This window comes from Hemiscyllium ocellatum, chromosome 17, assembly GCF_020745735.1.
Source record: "Hemiscyllium ocellatum isolate sHemOce1 chromosome 17, sHemOce1.pat.X.cur, whole genome shotgun sequence".
Lineage (NCBI taxonomy): Eukaryota > Metazoa > Chordata > Chondrichthyes > Orectolobiformes > Hemiscylliidae > Hemiscyllium > Hemiscyllium ocellatum.
Window position 1 is genome coordinate 61,122,127 of NC_083417.1, and position 21,985 is coordinate 61,144,111.

Below are 21,985 nucleotides of genomic sequence, written 5' to 3' on the forward strand. Positions count from 1 at the left end.
ACCCAGAGATGTCTCAGGCATACTGCCTTCACAACTACAAGCATAATGCAATGCGAAATGACCTTCCTTCCATTATTAGGTCAGAAGTGGGGATGTTCACCAATTACTGTACAATGTTTCCTCAAATATAAAGCAAGTTCATGTCCAAATGCAGCAATACCTCAAGGAAATCCAGGCTTGGGTTGACAAGTGGCAAGTAACATTCATGCCACACAAATGTCAGGCAATGACCATCTCCAATAAGAAACAATTTAACAATCACCTCCTCACAATCCATGGCGTTACCTTCACGGGATCCCCCACTATCAAATCCTTGGGAATACCATTGACCAGAGGCTCAACTGTCCTTGCCATATAAATACAGTGGTTATAAGAGCAAGTGAAAGGCTGGGAATAATGCAACAAGTAACTCACCTCCTGACATTCCGAAGTCTATCAGCTATCTACAAGGCACAAGTCAGGAGTATGATGGAACACTGCCCACTTGCTGGATGGATGCAGTTCCAACAACACTCAAAGTTTGACATCATCACAGACAAAATAGCCCATGTGATTGGCACCACATTCACCCTGATGCACAGTAGCAGTAGTGCGTACTACCTACAAGATGAACTGCAGAAACTTGCCAAAAATCCTTAGACAACACCTTCCAAACCCCAACCACCTCCAACTAGGAGAAGGGGGGCAGTGGATACATGGGAACAACATCACCTGCAAGCTGCTCTCCATCCTGACTTGGAAATATATCATGGTTCCTTCATTGCTGCAGTCAAAATCCTGGAATTTTCTAACGGCATTATGGGTCTGCTGAGGTTCAAGAAGGTAGCTCATCACCACATTCTTAAGGGCAATCTCAAGAGTCCTAATGAAAGGTTCCAACCTGAAACATCAACTCCCTTTCTTCTCTGATGCTGCTTGACCTGCTGTGCTTGTCCCTGATCCACTCTGACTCTACAGCATCTGCAGTTCTCACCATCTCTCAGGGCAACCAGGGACAGACAATAAATGCAGGCTGTGACAGTGATGCCCATGACCCATGAGTGAATTAAAACAAAACATAAATGCAACCAAGTATGGGGAATACTAAGTTTGCTATACTTGCAGTTACTTTTGCCAAATGAACATAGCTCTTCCTCTGAACAATGAGACTGAAGCCAGTTCAATACCTAGTTAGTATTACAACTGCAACTCCCCCCAGCAGACTTAACCCTCTGGCGCACATCGTGGTAATGCAGCAGATGAGTACTATTCAGGCTGCTGTTACCTGCCCAGGATCAGTCTTTTCACTGCACCATTTCCCGAGATCTATGATGCAACGTTCTTGCAATGCAGGCTCCAATTTCACGTCCAAGGCTCGTTGATGAAGAATCCGCTGAATCTCGGCTCGACAGTCTCGGGATAACTGGTTGAATATAAAATAGAGTCAATTTGTCTTCCCTTATTTTCAAGCAATATTTTGCACAACTGCGTAGAGTTGTGTTGCAGGTAAACATGTCATTTAGACCAATAAGTCTATTCCAGTATTAGAATTAGAATCCCTACAGTATGGAAACAGGCCTTTCGGCCCAACAAGTCCACACCAACACTCCAAAGAGTAACCAACCCAGATCCATCCCTTGCATTTACCCCTGACTAATAACCTACACTATGGGCAATTTAGCATGGCCAATTCACCTAAACTGCACAACTTTGGATTGCGGGAAAACAGAGCACCCAGAGGAAACCCACACAGACACGGGGAAAATGTGCAAGTTCCACACAGACAGTTGCCCGATGTTGGAAGCGAACCCAGTTCCCTGGCATTGTGAGATAGCAGTGCTAATCAGTGAGCCACCGTGCTGCCCATGCAACACAGAAGCCTTCACTCACCTTACTTCAATTCACAAGATATTCTTCTTTTCCATGCTGCCTCATGCATTTATTTAATTACATGCAACACTGTTTACCTCAACCACTCAAATTATTCCTACATTACTAATCTTTTCCTCCAAGACTGTTGACTTCAAGAACACAATACATTATTAATCTCTTAAGAATTAGTTTGTTAATGTGGCACATTGAGGCAGCCAAACAACCAAATTAACATGCAGTGATAATAATCTTTATCTTAAATGTTCATAAAGTCCATAATACTCAACAGAGGTTATAATACTTCAAGTGTAGTATCAAGACACAAGGTTCACCCTTCATAAGTACACCCTTACCAATCTCAATCAGGAGTCCAGGAATTGTATCATTAAACACAACAGGTTTTTGCATAAAAAATGAAAATGATTGTATTTAACTGTGATAACCATGAAGCACATTTACCCCAGAATAACAGCCAGATTTTAACTTTAATGAGCAGAAGTACTGGACCATACACAGACGATTTTGACAAAAGTGTGTTTGATCATGTGTCACAACAAAGGTCATCATGGGACAAAGTATCATGGTCAAGTGGTAGCATATTAGCATGGACAGAAGATTGGCTGGTTGGCAGAAAACAAGTATGCATAAATGAATCTTTGTCTAATTGACAAGATGTGATAAGTGAAGGCCCATAATGATCTGTGCTAAGACTCAATTGCTCACAGTTATGTCGATGACTTAGATGAAGGAAACAAAGGCACAACAACTAAATTCACAAGTAGAAAAGTGTTATGAAAATGACAGAAGGAGATTGCAATTGGATAGAGATAGATTCATTGAATGGGCAGATATTTGGCAGTACCTGGAGTATATATAAAATATGAAGTCATTCATTTTGGCAGGAGAACAAAAAACAATGTTGATTAAATGGAGAACAAGTGTGGAATTCAAAGGTGCAGAAGGAACTAGGTATATTAGTGCATGAAACTATATGCAGTTACAGAAAGTTATCGAGGCTAATAGGATGTCATCTTTTATTTTGAGAGCAACTGAACATAAAATTAAGGAGGTCATACTTCAACTTTCCAGGACATTTGTGAGACAACATTTTGAATATTGTGTACAGTTTTAGCCTTCTTATAGAGTCATAGGGTTATACAGCATGAAAAGAAACCCTTTGGTCCAACCAGTCTATGCCAAACATAATCCCAAAATAAACTAGTCCCATCTGTCTGCACCTAGCCCATATCACTCCAAACCTTTCCTATTTATGTACTTATCCAAAATGTCTTAAATGTTCTATCTGTGCCCACATCCACCACTTCCTCATGAAGTTCATTTCACACAAACCCTTGTGTGTAAAAATGATGCCCCTCATGTCCTTTTTAAACTTTTCGCCCTCTCACTTTAAGAGTATGCCCACTAGTTTTGAACTCTGCCATCTGAGGGAAAAGACTTTTGCTACTCACCTCACCTATGCCACTTATGATTTTACAAACTTCTATACAGTCACCCGCAAATCCTCCTTAACCTCAGGTGAAACATTTCAGTGTATCATGCCAAGTTAGCTAATTCAAACTCTCCATTCCTGGCAACATCTTGGTAAATTTCTTCTGAACCTTTTCCAAGTTAATAATTTCCTTCCAAAACTGGGTGACCAAAACTGCAGACAGTATTCCAGACTGGTCATTACTGATGAAGGGCTTATGCCTGAAACGTGGATTCTCCTGTTCCTTGGAAGCTGCCTGACCTGCTGTGTTTTTCCAGCAACACACCCTCGACCCCATACCAATCCCTGTGGAATATCGTTGGCCAAAAGCCTCCAGTCTGAAAAACTACCCTCCACCACTACCCTCTGTCTCCTACCACCAAGTCAATCACACCTACCGCTCTGCCCTCAATCAAGTTCGACAGAGACAATTACCCTCAAATAAAACCATACTGATTACCCCTAATCATTCCTTACTTCTACAAATGCATGTAAATTATAGCTTTCAGAATCACCTCCAACAACTTATTCACCACCCATATCAGACTCATAGGTCCACAGTTCCCTAGCTTCTCTTTATAACCTTTCTTAAATAAAGACACAATATTAGCCAGCCACCAGTTGTCCAGCCCTCATTCATATTGTAGATAATATAAATATTTTTGCAAGGGGTCCCACAATGTGCTCCCTAGGGATACACTCGATCAGGTCCGAGAGATTTATCCACCTTTATGTTTTCTGATACATCCAGCACTTCCTCTTCTTGAATGTGAACTGCTTTCAAAGCATCAATATTTTCTTTCATGAGTTTTCAAGCTTTGATTTCTTTCTCCATAAAAATTAATGCAAAAAATTCATTTATTATCTCTCCCATCTCCTGGGGTTCAAAACAAAGACAACCTTGTTGATTTTTAAAGGGGTCCTTCTCTCGCGAGTCATTCTGTTGCTCTTGATATAGTCATTCCTATAATGCAATAGTTCAGTTCTTGTGCGACCCCACACTGTACAAAAATTGTGCAGTACAAATAACACAAAGTGCTGGTGATCTAACTTGGTTATCGCCAACACATGATTTACAAGTTCACCTTTTAAAAACAGAGCTCCCAATTCACCAAACACGATACAGCCAATTTGCATTAATGAAAGACACGCTCCAGCAGAACTAACTGTATTTGTAGAATTTCTTTGGAAAATCCTTAACCTTTTCTGCTAAGGATTTCTCATATTCCATTTGCCTTCCTGATCTCTCCCTTAAGAATGTCCTTGCAATCTTCATAATCGAGAGATTCATTTCATCCCAGTTGTTTTTTTTTAATTCTTGACTAGAACCTCAATATCTTTATCGTGCATTGCTCCCTAATCTTACCAGATTTACATTTGACTCTAGCAGGAAGATAATCCCTCTGAACTCTCATTGTCACACTTTTGAAAGCCTCCCAGATGTCAAGTCATGCCTTCACTTGCATAGACAGGCTGAAGGCTTGAAGAACACAGCAGGCCAGACAATATTAGGAGGTGGAGAGGTCAACATTTTGGGTGTAACCCTTCGTCAGGACTGGGGATGGGTGTGGGGGGAGCTGCAGATAAAGGGGATGACGGGGGCAGGGTAGTCCCCCTCAACACCCACTCCCAATCCTGAAGAAGGGTTACATCCAAAATGTCAACTTCTCCACCTCCTGATGCTACCTGGCCTGCTATGTTCTTCCAGTCTTCTGCCTATTTCGGATTCCATCATCTACTTTTTTTTTGTCGCATCCCTTCACCTCCAAACAGTCTACTCCTCCAATCAACTTTTCAAAGTTTTTTTTGTCTCATACTACTAAAATTTGCCTTATTCCAATTAAGAATTTTAATGTTCATGAAGGCCTACCCTTTTCTGTAATTATTTTGAAACTTAGGATTGCTAGTCCCTAAGTATTCTCCGACTAACACTTCAGTCACTTGTCCTGCCTTATTTCCCAACAGAAGGTCAAGTTTTGCTCCTTCTCTGGCAAGAATATTTACACATTGATAATGAAAATTTTCTTGAACACATTTAACAAATTCTTCACCATCCAAATCTTTAACACTATGGCAATCTCAGGCAACATTTGAAAAATTAAAATTCCCTACTGCTACTTATTATAACTACTTATATTATTCTTACACATGAGATTTTTCTACATGTCTGCTCCTCAATTTCACTCTGACTATTGGGGGCCCTAATGCACAATCCCAGCAGGGTGATCATCCCTTTCTTACTTCTAACTTTGTGGGTGGCACGGTGGCACAGTGGTTAGCACTGCTGCCTCACAGCGCCAGAGACCCGGGTTCAATTCCCGACTCAGGCGACTGACTGTGTGGAGTTTGCACATTCTCCCCGTGCCTGCATGGGTTTCCTCCGGGTGCTCCGGTTTCCTCCCACAGTAGTGTTAGCAAAGGGGTAAATGTAGGGGTATGGGTGGGTTGCGCTTTAGCGGGTCGGTGGGGACTTGTTGGGCCGAAGGGCCTGTTTCCACACTGTAAGTAATCTAATCTATTTTCACTGGACGATCCCTCAGAAATATCCCCTCTCATTACAGTGACAATGTTTTTCTCAATCAAAAATGCTAGTCTCCCTCCACTCTTGCCTCAATCCTTCCTGTCACATCTAAAATCCAGAACATTGAATTGCCAGTCCTGTCCTTCCCTCAGCCAAGTTTGCCAAAGTTCTGACGTCCAGTTCCATGTTTCGAAACATGCCGAGTTCAAACAGTCTTTCTTGTAAGATCCCTTGCATTAAAATGAATGCAATTTAATTCTTCAGAGTTACTCATACTCGGATTTGCTCTTGTCAGTCTTTTCAAATTAATTTGCTCTTTTTGCGTTCAGAACCATCCTCATCTGCCTTTCTATTTTCACCGTTACATAGGACCCCCATCACAGGCTCCCGAAAAAGAATTAGAAAACCTCCCCACCCAGATACTGATCCCCTTCCAGTTCAGCTGAAACCCATCCTTTCGTACAGATCTTTTCTACCCTAGAAGAGATCCCAATGATTAAGGAATCTGAACCCATGCACCGTCTCTTCAGTCATTGAGTTACTTGTCTATCCATTTAGTCCTTCCCTCATTAGAGCTTGGCACTGGGAGCAAACCAGAGATTACTGCTTGAGGTTCTGTGTTTTAACCTTTTCCCGAACCTCTTACATTCACTGTGCAAAGCCTTAACCCTTTCCCTAACTATGTAATTCCCAACAATGTGTACAAGGTCTGACTTCTCTCACTCCCCTTTGACATTATGCTTCAAACATTTTTGAGATGTCCTCAACTGGGGCACTACGAAAGCAACAAACTATCAAAGATTCATGCGCACTGCTGTGGACTCTCTTGTGTACCCCTGACAAGTGAGTCCTCCAATTCAAACTCCACCTAACATAAGTGTTGAAGATTTGACTGCCACTTCCATTTTCCTCTGAGAGATCATCCCCTTCAACACTATCCAAAATGGAATATTTGTTTGAGAAAGAAATATCTTTCCTGTCAGTCAATCATCTACCTGACTGAACTTGCTGCATAATCACTTCTCTACATCTACTAGTCATCACATTCAGTGTCGCTTGAATGCCCTCCGTGACATTAAACCTTATAAAGCTTTCAATAGCACCTATATATAAAAAGAAATGACCCTTTCCTTACCCACAGATTTTAATCTGAATCGTGCAAAAGATAAATAAAAAACTTAAAACAAAAATTAAACACTTATACGAAACTATCAAAAAACTGTCTCAAGTCTTCCAACTGTCAGCTTTCAATCTCTGGATTAAAAAACCCTCTGCCTTCAGCCATCCAGATGTAGGCCTCTCCACAAGCTCCATATGTGAAAGCGATCTCTCCTTCGCATGTCTTTCTGCTCATTTTTTTAAAGTAAAAAAGATCCTTCTCCAGATTGAAGCTCAACACTTGGAAGACTCTCCCACACAAACTCCGTTTGAAAGAAAACTCTCCTTCGTGATGCAAAAGATCAAATAATTTTAAAGCAGAGGTAGATAAATTCTAATTGTGAAAGGGAATTTAAATTACTGGTGGCAGATGAGAATATATATTCATTTTAGTTTATATATTATACTGCACGACATAAATACTGAAAGAACACACAAGAGGGCAGTACAGTTTACAACACTATAGCACATCAGTGAACTTCCTTTACGACCACATGGAGAACTGTACTGTGCTGTCCACAGGGAGGCTTTTTTTGAAGTTTCTAGCAGCCATGAGTAATAGGAAAAACACTGATTGCCAGGTGCTGCTGAACTCCCACAAGCTTTAAGGTGCGATCACAGGCAATGCACACATTAGCTTCTGAAAAACAAAATCATCTTGTGAAGGCTACACTAAAAAGTATCAGAACATTATAGGGGTGCTTTAACATGCTGAAAGGTTTAAACCCCAATGTCGTACCGTTGAGCATTTTACTGATGATTGTTTTAACCAATCCAACTCTGAAAGAGTCATGATACAGTGGAATGCATCGCATTCCACCACCAACAACCTCTCCAAGTTATAGGCACTAACTATGCTAAGCCATATATGGAGTAATTAGAAACAAAGCTCCCAGAAAAAGGGAGTTTGGTGTTCTTCTTTCAATATCATGTACTTTCTTTGAAACAGTGGGAACCAGCACTGTGCTTCATGTTGCAATCGCATTTCATGTCAGCCTCACTTAAGGCAATGTTCCAGAAAAGTCAGCACCTACCCAAAAGAAGTTTCATTCTCAGCAGTGCAGTGGTAAACAGTTCAATTTAATTGACTTTTAAGATTAAATGTTATATCATGTGAGTGATCATGTAATAAAAACTAATCAGATGTAGAATTAATTCTTTCATGAAAGTGTTTTAAGCACTATTTACACATGGACATTTCAGGTCAATTAACCCAAGATGAACAAAATTATCAGTTTCTTAGGGCATCACCCTCCATATATAGTGCATTGAAACAAAAGTCAGAGTTTGCAGAAAATTACATTTAACAGCCCTTGGAGAAACTCAGATGTGATCTCTTCAACAGCCAAGTAAGCTACCAAAGTTCCACGCCCAGATTCCTTTCAAAGACATGTGCAGCATAAGACCAAACATAAAAGCAAAATTAGGCCATTGGGCCCATCGAGTCATCCCCTCATTCTCATGCTGTGACCTCTGGTCCTAGTCTCTCCTACCAAGGAAGCATGATCTCTACATCCATTCTATCTCGGCCACTCAGTATTCTGTAAGTTTCAGTGAGATCCCCCTTCATTCTTCTCAACTCCATCAAATCCTCAAGACCAGTGTCCCTAACCACTCCTCAAATGACAAGCCCTTCATCCCCGGGATCATTTTTGGATTCCAAGTGCATTGTATTCTAAGTGGGATTCTGCCTTCTTACCCTTCGTCCTTGTTCTTCTGTGCGATACGCATGACGATATAGGCAAGAAAACACTGCTCCAGGTGGCAGCATCTCACTAGTTTGATTCCAGCCTTGGGTGTGGCAAAGTCTGGAAGCATCACCTTGGCACTTGCGATAAAGAACAGGATCAAGTCTAAAGAAAGAAACCATGAGATATTGTTAGAAACATAGAAAATAGGAGGAGAGGGCATTGAGCCCATCCATCTGGTTCTGCCAATTCAACATGATCCTGGCTGACTCTCTATTTCATCCCTAAACATATTCAGTGATCTGATCTCCACAGCCTTCTGTAACAGAGATTTGCACAGGTTCACACCCGACAAGTGAAGTAATTTCTCCACAGTCCAAAACAGCGGTCCCCATACCCCCAGACTGTGACCTGTTGACCTGGAATGTTCTCTCCAGGACAGGAGAAACACCACTCCTGCATCGTGCCCATCCAACCCTGTAAGAATTCTTAATGTTTCAATGAGATCCCTTCTCATCCTTTTAAACTCCAACAAACAGGTCCAGTTGATTCATTATCTGCTCTTATAACAAACCTGCCATTCCAGCAATTGGCCTGGCGAACCTTCGCTGAACTCCCTCTCTGGCGAGTCTATCTTTTCTTCAGCAATCAAACTAAAACCACATATAATACTCCAGGTGTGGTCTCACCAAGGTCCTGTACAGCTGCAGTAAAATTACCTTGATCCGATACTCAAACCCTCCAGCAGTGAAGGCCAACATAGCTACATTGTCTTTCTCACTGCTTGCTGCACCTGGATGCTCGCTAATAATACACTGCCATTCTGGTTTTTCCTGCTGAATTGGATAACTCCATACTTAGTTATTTTACACTGCAGCTGTCATGCATTTGGCCGCTGACTCAAATTGTCTAAATCACCTTGCAGGCTGTTTATATTTTTCTCACGATGCTCAATTCCACCTAACGTTGGGACATCATCAAAATATTAACTTGTTTTCTTCATCCAAATCACTAATACATATATTATGCTAAATACTGGTCCCTGCGTTACTCCATAAGTTATTATCTGAAAATGGCCTACCCTTGGTTTCCTGTGTGACAGCCAATTCTCAATCCCTGCTTTGAAGCTTCATTCAGACTGTTTATACATGTGGATATACTGCACCAATATCATTTCTCACCACTGCATTGATTTTGAAGTCAGAAGGCAGAGCAGAGTTGGAAGCATATAACTAACTGACCGTGGGATTCACGGCCTTGTTTTCCAAGTTGGAGGGAGGAGCAGAACTTTAAGTAAATAACTGACTGACCACGCGGAGCAACTGAAACCAAAGTGAAAAAGTGGCACCACAGGAGAGCGGTTACCTGATTGGCTGACTGAAAATCTAGCCAAGATTTGAAAAAAGACACCCAAAATGAACTAGATTAATCAGGGATTAACTAACAAATAAATTAATTAAGTAGAGATGGCTGGGCAGGTGATACGCTGTAGATATATGATGTGGGAGCAGGCTGATCCCATTGCAAACTGCAGTGACCACATCTGCAACAAGGGTAAGTTGCTCGAGGAACTCCAGCTCAGTCTTGATGAGCTAGGATCTGAGCTTCAAACTGTACGGCACATCTGTGATGGGGAGAAGTACCTGGATGCTCTGTTTCAGGAGGCAGTCACACCTGGTAGATTAAGTACCACAAATTCAGTGGCACTGTAAGTGAGGCAGCTGAGGGATCCAGGTAGAGGAGCCTCAGCTCTTGACCTTGCCCAACAGGTACAAGGAATTTGGTCCCTGCATGGATTAGCGACAGAGCTGCAGGGAGGATGAGCCAGTTGACCATGGCACTGTGATACAGGAGGCCATTCAAGCAGGAGGAACTCAAAAGGTCAAGTGGTAGTTGTAGGGGATTCTATAATTAGGGGGATAGATAGTATCCTTTTTAAACAGGATCGAGAGTCCTGTGTGGTATGTTGCTTGCCCAGTGCCAGGGTGTGGGACATCTCTGACTGGCTTGAAAGGATAGTGGAGAGGGATGGGGAGAATCCAGTTGGCCCACAATGGAACAAACAACATAGGCAAGGGTGAAAGGAGGACCTGTTAGGGGATTATCAAGCACTAGGAACGAAATTAAGGAACAGGTCCTCAAGGATAATAATCTTTGGATTACTACCTGCGCCACATGGAAATTGGATTAGGGATAAGAAAATAAGGGAAGTAAACATGTGGCTAAAGGAGTGGTGTGGGAAGGAGTCGTCCCATTTCATGGGGCATTGGCATCAGTTCTGGGACAGGAGGGATCTACACCAATGGGACGGTCTCGACCTGAGCCCATATGGAACCAGTCTTCTAGTGAAAAGGATAAACAGGGTGGTCGCTAGGACTTTAAACTAGTGAATCGGAGGGAAGAGAAAGGGAAAATGACAGGAAGTATGTTGGTAAATAGAAAGAAATACAACAGGCTACATGGCAGACTATGAAAAGTTAAAATAAAGGGTAACTCAGTAGATCCAATGAATGGAGATGTTAGAATTCATAAAGTGGGTATATAAACTAACATAAAGGCACCTTATCTGAATTCTTGTAGCATTTGAGACAAGATAGATGAGTTAGTGGCACAAATCATTGCAAATGAGTATGATTTATGATGTGGAGGTGCTGGTGTTGGACTGGGGTGAGCAAAGTTAGAAATCACATAACACTAAGTTATAGTTCAACAGATTTATTTGGGAGTACAAGCTTTTGGAGCGCTGCTCCTTTATCAGGTAGCTAGTGATTTAGTAGCCATTACGGAGACGTGGCTGTTGAATGGTTAAGACTGGGAGTTAAATATCCAGGGATATATTCAGAAGGACAGATAGGAAGGTAAGGGAGGTAGTGTAACTCTTATACTTACCGATGACATCAGGGCGGTAGTGAGAGATGATATACGTTCTGTGGAGAATAAGTTTGAACCCGTTTGGGTGGAAATTAGCAATTCTAAGAAGCAAAAGTCATTGACAGGCATAGTCTTTAGGCCACCAAATAACAATATCACATTGGGGTGGGCAAGAAACAAGGAAATAATTAACACCTGTAAAATGGTATGAAAATTTTCATGGGGTATCTTAAGCGACATGTCGAATGGTCGAACCAGGTTAGTGAGGGTAGCCTTGAGGAGAAGTTCATTGAGTGTATCCAGGATAGTTTTTTTGAACAATATGTAATTGAACCAAAAGGGGAGAAGCTATCCAAGATCTGGTCCTGTGTCATCAGACAGGAGTAATTAATTATATCATAGTTAGGGATTCTCTTGGAAGGGGCGATCAATGTATGGTTGAATTTAAAACACAGATGTAAAGTGTGGTGAAGATAAACTCCAATATCAGGGTCCTGTGCTTAAACAAGCGAGACTACAATAGGAAGAGAGAGAAGTTGGCTAATGTAGACTGATAGCAAAGACTTCATGGTGGGACAGTGAAACATTGCTTTGAAAGTCCTCCACTGTTTGTCAAAGGTGCTCAACAAAGTATATACCAATGGAAAGGAAGGGCAGTACGAAAAGAGATAATCTGCCATGGGTGTCTAAGGATAAAAGAGAAGGCATATGAAGTGGCAAAAATCAGCAAGAAACTAGAAGATTGGGAAAACTTTAAGGTCAACAGAAAGCCACAAAAATGCTACAAAGAAGAATAAGATAGATTATGAGTGCAAACTAGTTCAGAACTCAAAAGACAGACAGAAGTTTCTATAATTATATAAAATGAAAAAGTGTGGCTACGGTAAACGTGCATCATTCACAGGATGAGAAAGGGGATTTAGTAATGGGAAATGGCCATGGCATTCGAACAGGTATTTGTGTTGGTCTTCATAGTGGAAGACACGAGTAACGTGCCAGTAATTCAAAAGAAGGCAAAGGTAGGTGAGGACTTGGAAACAATCATTATCACGAAATAGGTAGTGCTCAGCAAGCTAATAGAGCTAAAGGTAGACAAGTATCCTGGCCCTGATGGAATACATCCCAAGGTACTAAAAGAGATGGCAAGAGAAACAGCAAATGCACTTTCCAAAATTCACTGGACTCAAGGGCAGTTCCAGCAGATTGGAAAACAGAAAAGGTGGCACCACTGTTTAAAAAACAAAGGAGGTAGGCAAAAGATGGGGAATTATAGACTGGTGAGCTTAACTTCTATAGTGGGGGAAAATGCTTGAATCTATTATCAAGGAAGAAATAGCAAGACATCGAGATAGAAATTGTCCCGTTGGGCAGACCCAGCACAGGTTCACGAAAGACAGGTCATGATTATCTAATCTACTGGAATTCTATGAAGACATTACGAACATGGTGGACAACAGGGACCCAGTAGATGTGTTGTATCTCTATTTTCAAAAGGCAGTCGACAAGGATGCACTAAAGACTGCTGCATTAGATAAAGATGCATGGTGTTACAGCTTATGTATTAGCATGCATAGAGGATTAGTTAACTAACAGGAAGCAAAGACTGAGGATAAATGAGTGTTTTTCTGGTTAGCCATCAGTGACAAGTGGGGAGGCTCAGGGATCAGTATTGGGAATGCAATTATTCTGTAGTGGGGAAACGCTTGAATGTATTATCAAGGAAGAAATAGCAAGACATCTAGACAGAAATTGTCCCATTGGGCAGACGGAGCATGGGTTCATGAAAGAATATTAATGAAGGGTTTATGCCTGAAACATGGATTCTCCTGCCCCTCGGATGCTGCCTGATCTGCTGTGGTTTTCCAGTGCAACATTTTTCAGATCTGATCTCCAACATCCACAGTCCTGACTTTCTCCCCAACCACAATTATTCACAACTTACATAGATGATTTGGAATTGGGGACCATGTGCAATTTACGGATGACATTAAGACAAGTGGTAGAGCAAAGTGTGCAGAGGACCGTGAAATTTTACAGAGCGACATAGATAGTTTGTGAGTGGACAAAGGTCTGGCAGATGGAGTACCAAGTTAATAAACGTTTTGGTAGGAATAATAGTAAAAAGGACTATTATTTGAATGGTAAAAAAAATTGCAGCATGCTACTATGCAGAGGGACCTGCGTGTCCTTGTGCATGAATCACAGAAGGTTGGTCTGCAGGTGCAACAGGTAATTAAGAAGGAAAATAGAATTTTGTCCTTCACTGCTGAAGGGATTCAATTTAAAAGCCGAGAGGTTGTGTTACAGCTGTATAGGGTGGTGGTGAGGCCACATCTGGAGTACTATATGTCGTTTGTTCTCCTTACTTAAGAAAGCATGTACTGCCATGACAAGGGGTACAGAAGAGGTTCACTAAGTTGATTCTGGAGTTGAAGGGGTTGGCTGATGAGGAAAGACTGAGAAGACTTGGAATTATATTCATTGGAATTTAGAAGAATGAGGAGGGATCTTATAGAAACAAATAAAATTATGAAGGGAATAAGTAAGATAGAAGGAGAGAGAATGTTTCCAATGGAGGGTGAAACTCAGACAAGAGGGCATAGCCTCAAAATTAGGGGCAGCAGATTTAGGACTGAATTGAGAAGGAACTTCTTCACCCACAGGGTTGTAAATGTGTGGAATTCCATAAACAATGAAGTAGGTGAGGCTTCCTCAGTGGATACTTTTAATGCTAAGTTAGATGACTTTTTGAACCGTAAAGGAATTAAGCGCTATGGTGAGAGGGTGGATAAGTGGAGCTGAGGCCACGAGAAGATCAGCATCATCTTATTGAATGGCGGAGTAGGTGCGAAGGGCCAGATGGCCAACTTCTGCTCCTGTTTCTTATGTTCATCTTTCACTAACAATGCCACCCTAACTCCATTTCGTTTGTTCTTACAAAAGACTGGAAGTCCTTACATGTTCAGTACCCATACTATAGTCACACCTCTGTAACCATAATCATATTGTACCCAAATTGCATAATTGCACTGTGAATAATTTACCTTATTGCAAATGCCCCATGCATTTAGAGTAAGTTAGAAAGATTACCAAATCTATTTTATTGTCGAGTGTGTTGCGCTGGAAAAGCACAACAGGTCAGGCAGCATCTGCGCAGGAGAATCAACATTTCGAGCAGAAGCTCTTCATCATCTGACCTGCTGTGCTTTTCCAGCACCACACTCTCAACTCTGATGTCCAGCATCTGCAGTCCTCACTCTCTTCTAATTCTATTTTATAACCAAGAGCGTTTCTATCCATTCGATTTGTAAAAGGACCAATTTACAATCAGAACACTTTCTACTGTATAGCACTTTAGACACAAATTCTGATGCTACTTGCAAGGAGAGGGCTCAGCATCTTGATAAAGCAACAGAACTTGAATTAATCAAAAAAGTTAGAACCAAAAACTGAAAAATACAGCATTAGCTGTTCAGTTTGTATTCTGAAGTTCCCTTGAGTTTCTTCCATGACAACAGATGAGATGTGCACCCACGAGTTACTGCAGTTCATAGGTCACCTCCTCAGTCAAAAGGTCATAGGTTCAATTTAAAGTGATATTGCAGGGAAAAAAAAATCTCCAGTTAATTTGTTACACTCAATAAATATCAGGTACTTCAATTGCAACCATTAGTTGAAGATTTACTGCCTACTTAAGTGATCCGCCATTTGGACAGAAGCACAGAGAGATTCTTCATGTTTTGGTCACTATTTCCCCTAACCTCAAAACCACAAAAACCGCAAAAAGGATTTCCTCCTTTTGGGGCTGCCAAGTCTGACCATACAAGAAAAACCACAATAATGAAAAACTTTGAGACATGTAAACCAGACCGAATACCATCCAAGCTCAAAATGTCATAATAAGCCAAACTACATCGACAAGCTCTAACTCGAATGAAGACCCCTGTATATGCATTTCAAACATCTGCCATTATATTTCATTGAAGTTTTAATAGCAACTTCATTATCCTGAAGAGTGACCAATACATAACACATTTTATACGGGTCAACTTAAAATGGGAGACTGGGTGGAAGCCTTCTCATAATATCTTCTCAATCATTCCATCTCCACTAGCTCTTGGTATTTTCAACGCAAGTTAGCATCTTCAGAGAAGCACAGACAATTGGTATAAAATTCGTCTCCTCTCAAAACGATAAGATTATGTTCCTGCATAGATGTGATGGTGACAACATTTTGCCAATTAGTGACAGACTCTAAACAACTCGTTGTTTTGAATGCCAATAAATAGCAACAGTTACAGTAAATTCCTTGTTTTGACCTCATTTTGCACAATTAACATGGCTGAGTTCTAATGGCTCATGATCCTGCTTAGTGTCACATTAAAATGGACATGATGCAGCTGTGAGTATCATTCTGCCTCCATGTTCCTCAATACGGCAGGCATGCCCACCTTAACAGAAGAATACACACAACAAACTTGGGACTTCAGCAAAAGTTCAATCTCATTCTCAACTGGAGGAGATATTCAAAATATCTTAAGACATGGCATTTCATTTTCAAACACGGAAAAACAGCGAGTCAATACAAAATTGGCTAGCAGCAAATCTGGAACACCAACTGCATAGCACTATTCTCTTCACCAGGGCATTGATTTCGCAGTTATACTCAGTATTTGCTTGTTCATCAGAAAAATAATTAATGACTATGAATTTGCTCCTAGTTCAAAATTAACAAACCATTTTCAACCTATCCACATGACTTTATGCAGAATGTATTTAATCCCACTGTACAGAAAAAAAGCTATTTACAAGTTCTTTGTGAAAATGGTCAACTTCATCTACACCAATATCTTGGACCTTGTTTAAAGTAATCAGTCTTTCCTTCCATAAATACAATTTTTTCCAGTTACATTTGTCTCCTGGAGTTGTCACACTACTTTCAGAGGTCAAAGCGTTATTGCCCCAAACTTCCTGACAAGCTTGAAAATTTCCTCCCTCAAGGAGACGACGCAGCTGATGGAGTACAGAGGTCAGACCATGCCAAAAAGGGAGAGGCTTGATTCATCTCATTTTGGATACCAACAGACAGCCATGATATTTCTAGCATTTTTTTTTCTTTTTTACTCCATTCACAAATACTTTTCTGTTTTAATCGTTTGTGGTTGGGTAACAATGTACTTCCTTAATTGGTGGGACAAACTTCAATGCTTACTTCCAATCGCGGGAGATGAAGTACTGCAGCTCAAGCAGGCGATGTTCACACTCCTCCACCATCTTTTCTGTGTATAGGTGTTCCATCAGACACGACAGGATCCTGCCAGTAGAAAATATAGCAGACATTGGCAAACCAGCTCAGCTTGATCAGTTCACTAAATGCATAACTACCACTGATATGTACTGCGACAGCAAATGAACAATTTTTCAGAAGGTTGATGCACAATCACAATGCTTTTGGTGTTAATCTGTACATATATCTGGTAAGCTCCAGTTTAATAAAATGCACTTCCCTTCGGCCAATGAGTTTGAAAACATTGACGCTTCCTGGGATCCAGTTCTAAAGGGAACGGCAGGTCTTCCATATACAACTCGGGTTAGAAACAGAATACTTAACAGTTGAAGCTAATACAACCTTCTGTCAATAAATTGTGTTAGGGGATTCTCTAGTCCTACGTTTCTGCGGCCAGCAGCGAAAAAGCAGAATTGTGCGTTGCTCCCCTGGTGCCAGAATCAAGGATGTCTCAGAGGGTGCAGAATGCTCTCACGGGGGAGAGGGGCCAGCAACAAGTCATTGTCCACATTGGAACCAACGACATAGGAAGCGAAAAGGTTGAGATTCTGAAGGGAGATTACAGGGAGTTAGGCAGAAATTTACAAAGGAGGTCCTCGAGAGTAATAATATCAGGATTACTCCCAGTGTTACAAGCTAGTAAGGGCATTTTTGATCAGGAATAGCACTACAGCTGTGCTGAGGGAAGATATTCCTGGAAATACATCCAGGCAAGTTATTTGGGTGGAAATGAGAAAGAACAAAGTCATAATCATCTAATTGGGATTATATTATAGACCGCCTAATAGTCGGAGGGAAATTGAGAAACAAACTTATAAGGAGCTCTCAGTTAACTGTAAGAAGAATAGGGTGGTTATGGTAGAAGATTTTAACATTCCAAACATAGACTGACACTGCCATAGTGTTATGGGTTTAGATGGAGAAGAATTTGTTAAGTGAAGATTTTGAGAATTAATTTGAGAAGATTTTGTGTACAAGACAACTTTCTGATTTAGTACGTGGATACACCTACTTGAGATGGTGTAAAACTTGACCTACTCTTGGGAAATAAGGCAGGGCAGGTGACAGAGGTGTCAATGGGCGATCACTTTGGGGCCAGCAACCATAATTCTATTAGTTTTAAAATAATGATGGAAAAGGATAGACCAGATCTAAAAGTTGAAGTTGGAAATTGGAAAAAGGTCAATTTTGACGGTATTAGGCAAGAACTTTCAAAAGCTGATTGGGGGAAGATGTTCGCAGGTAAAGGGATGGCTGGAAAATGGGAAGCCTTCAGAAATGAGATAACAAGAATCCAGGGAAAGTATATTCCTGTCAGGGTAAAAAGCTGGTAGGTATAGGGAGTGCTGGATGAGGGATTGGTTAAGAAAAAGAAGGAAGCATATGTCAGGTATAGACAGGATAGGTCGAGTGAATCCTTAGAAGAGCATAAAGGCAGTAGGAGTATAGTTAAGAGGGAAATCAGGAGGGCATAAAGTGGACATGAGATGGCAAATAGAATTAAGGAGAATCCAAAGAGTTTTTACAAATACATTAAGGACAAAAGGGTAAATAGGGAGAGAATAAAGCTCCTCAAAGATGAAGCCACAGAAAATGGGGGAGATACTAATTGAGTATTTTGCATCAGTATTTACTGTGGAAAAGGATATGAAAGATATAGACTGTAGGGAAATAGATGGTGACATCTTGAAAAATGTCCACATTACAGAGGAGGAAGTGGTGGATGTCTTGAAACGGGTAAAGGTGGATAAATCCCCAGGACATGATCAGATGGGAAGTTAGAGAAGTGATTGCTGAGCCTCTTGCTGAGATATTTGCATCATCGATAGTCACAGGTGAGGTGCCACTGTTTAACAAGGGTGGTAAGGACAAACCAGAGAACTATAGATCAGTGAGCCTGATGTTGGTGGTGGGCAAGTTGTTGGAGGGAATCCTGAGAGACAGGATGTACATGTATTTGGAAAGGCAAGGGATAGTTAGGGATAGTAAACATGGCTTTGTGCGTGGGAAATCATGTCTCACAAACTTGATTGAGTTTTTTGGGGAAGTAACAAAGAGGACTGAGGAGGGCAGAGCAGTAGATGTGACCTACATGGACTTCAGTAAGGCGTTCAACAAGGTTCGGCAGCATCCAAGGAGCAGGAGAATCGACATTTCGGGCATGAGCCCTTCTTCAGGAATGAGGAAAGTGTGTCCAGCAGGCTGAGATAAAAGGTAGGGAGGAGGCACTTGGGGAGGGGTGCTGGAAATGCGATAGGTGGAAGGAGGTCAAGGTGAGGGTGATAGGCCAGAGTGGGGGTGGGGGCGGAGAGGTCAGGAAGAAGATTGCAGGTTAGGAAGGCGGTGCTGAGTTCGAGGGATTTGACTGGAACAAGGTGGGGGGAGGGGAAATGAGGAAACTAGACAAATCTGAACTCATCCCTTGTGATTGGAGGGTTCCTAGGCTGAAGATGAGGCGCTCTTCCTCCAGCCGCCGTTTTGCTATGGTCTGGCGATGACTACGGCTGGTGGAAGAGCGCCTCATCTTCCGCCTAGGAACCCTCCAACCACAAGGGATGAACTTAGATTTCTCCAGTTTCCTCATTTCCCCTCCCCCCACCTTGTCTCAGTCGAATCCCTCGAACTCAGCACAACCTTCCTAACCTGCAATCTTCTTCCTGACCTCTCCGCCTCCGCCCCCACCCCCACCCCCTCTCCGGCCTATCACCCTCACCTTGACCTCTTTCCACCTATCGCATTTCCAACACCCCTCCCCCAAGTCCCTCCTCCCTACCTTTTATCTTAGCCTGCTGGACACACTTCCCTCATTCCCGAAGGGCTCATGCCCAAAACGTCGATTCTCCTGCGCCTTGGATGTTGCCTGACCTGTTGCGCTTTTCCAGCAACACATTTTCAGCTCTGATCTTCAGCATCTGCAGTCCTCACTTTCCCCTAAACGAGTTCAACAAGGCTCCCCATGGGAGACTGATTAGCAAGGTTAGATCTCACAGAATACAGGGAGAACTAGCCATTTGGATACAGAACTGGCTCAAAGGTAAAAGACAGAGGGTGGTGGTGGAGGGTTTTTTTCAGACTGGAGGTCTGTGACCAGTGGAGTACCAGAAGGAACAGTGCTAGGTCCTCTATTTTTTGTCATTTACATAAATGATTTGGATGCAAGCATAAGAAGTACAGTTAGTAAATTTGCAGATGATACCAACATTGGAGGTGTAGTGGACAGCAAAGAGGGTTACCTCAGATTACAACAGGATCTGGACCAGATGGGCTAATGGGCTGACAGGTGGCAGATGGAGTTTAATTCAGATAAATGCGAGATGCGGCATTTTGGGAAAGCAAATCTTAGCAGGACTTTTACACTTAATGGTAAGGTCCTAGGGAGTGTTACTGAACAAACACTTGGAGTGCAGGTTCATAGCTCCTTGAAAATGGAGTTGCAGGTAGATAAAATAGTGAAAAAGGTGTTTGATATGCTTTCTTTTATTGGTCAGAGTATTGAGTACAGGAGTTGGGAAGCTGTACAGGATACTGGTTAAGCCACTGTTGGAATATTGCGTGCAATTCTGATCTCCTTCCTATCAGAAAGATGTTGCGAAACTTGAAAGGGTTCAGAAAAGATTTACAAGGATGTTGCCAGGGTTGGAGGATTTGAACTATAGAGAGAGGCTGAACAGGATGGGGCTGTTTTTCCTGGAGCGTCAGAGGCTGAGGGGGGACCTTATAGAGGTTTACAAAATTATGAGGGGCATGGATAGGGTAAATAGGCAAAGTCTTTTCCCTGGGGTGGGAGTGTCCAGAACTAGAGGGCATAGGTTTAGGAAGGGAAAGATATAAAAGAGACCTACGAGGCAACTTTTTCCACACAGAGGGTGGTACATGTATGGAATGAGCTGCCAGAGGAAGTGGTGGAGACTGGTACAATTGCAACATTTAAGAGGCATTTGGATGGGTATATGAATAGGAAGGGTTTGGAGGGATATGGGCCAAGTGCTGGCAACTAGGACTAGATTGGGTTGGGATATCTGGTTGGCATGGACAGGTTGGACAGAAGGGTCTGTTTCCATGCTGTACATCTCTATGACTGTAAGTATGCTTTGCAGTCGAAGCCATCAAACAGTGAACAGAATCAGTAATATGGCCTAGCCATTAGTACTAAGCACTCCAATCAGTTCCATGGTCGATAACAGCTGGCTCCATCAAAAAGTAAACTAAGAACCTTGGTCTGTGGTTTATTGCTACTCTGGATGAGGCATTTGTCAAATGGCCATGAGCCACAAAACAAGGCCATTCAGCTACTGAGCCCTGTTCGATAATTCAACCACGTCAGGACTCATACCATTTATCTGACTTTGTTCAATATCTCTTGGCACTTTTGTCTTACTGGATCTATAGTCTTATTGTCTCCGTATCTACAATCCTTTGGAAAAAGTTGAATATTGCCATTCAAAATTCATTCCTGGATGGTTCAGGTGATATTTTAACCTTTTTATCTTGAGTCCAAATAAAATCACACAAGAAGCATAAAGTTTTGTTGCAACTGAAGGCAGACACACAAGAGAAGTAGTGTCTTACAAGTCTAGTATCTTACACAGAGATTCTACACACATGACTTTGAGCAGAAAGCACCATGGTTTCTCGACTTACATTGGATCTCCATTGCGGATGTGTTTACAGGCTGTTTGGATGACAGATTCACAGGCTTCATTCAGTGCTCGATCGATACGATAGTCTGCACCAGGGTCTGTTTCTTGAATTAGGGATTGAAGCTGAATTAAGAGCAGAAAGAGATTTAGGGATCACAAACTAGCTGGAAATCTGATCCACAAAATTTATTTTCAGAAGCAGGGGGTCAGGTATAGACAGACCGATATTTTAAATGAGTAATCAATGAGTATTAAGAAGGGCCAAGAAGCAAAGTCAACTAATGAAAACCTTTTTTGAGCCTTTTCAGCTAAACAGAAGAAAGGGACAATAAAAAGTGAGGCTCAAAGTCGTTTTTAACAGAATGCAAACAAAAACAAGAACAGAGTGAAGGAGTTTAGATTAACTAAGACAGACATTGGTTCGGCTCTGGTGGGGCATACTCTGAGCAGGTCTCAACAAATTCATTTAAAATGTAGGAT

The 21,985-nt window shown here is 41.7% G+C and overlaps 1 protein-coding gene across 2 annotated transcripts in view; it reads right to left on the reverse strand.

The window, feature by feature from the left end:
- The window catches only part of LOC132824006 (Golgi apparatus protein 1-like), a 137,066-nt gene that overhangs the window by 32,640 nt on the left and 82,441 nt on the right, over nucleotides 1-21,985 (reverse strand). For both annotated transcript variants that reach the window (XM_060838221.1, XM_060838219.1), the window contains exons 9-12: nucleotides 21,507-21,628; nucleotides 16,791-16,892; nucleotides 8,719-8,872; nucleotides 1,265-1,402 (exon numbers count right to left, since the gene is read on the reverse strand). In XM_060838221.1, coding sequence (XP_060694204.1) covers nucleotides 1,265-1,402; nucleotides 8,719-8,872; nucleotides 16,791-16,892; nucleotides 21,507-21,628 — 516 coding nt within the window. The remainder of the gene's footprint in view (nucleotides 1-1,264; nucleotides 1,403-8,718; nucleotides 8,873-16,790; nucleotides 16,893-21,506; nucleotides 21,629-21,985) is intronic.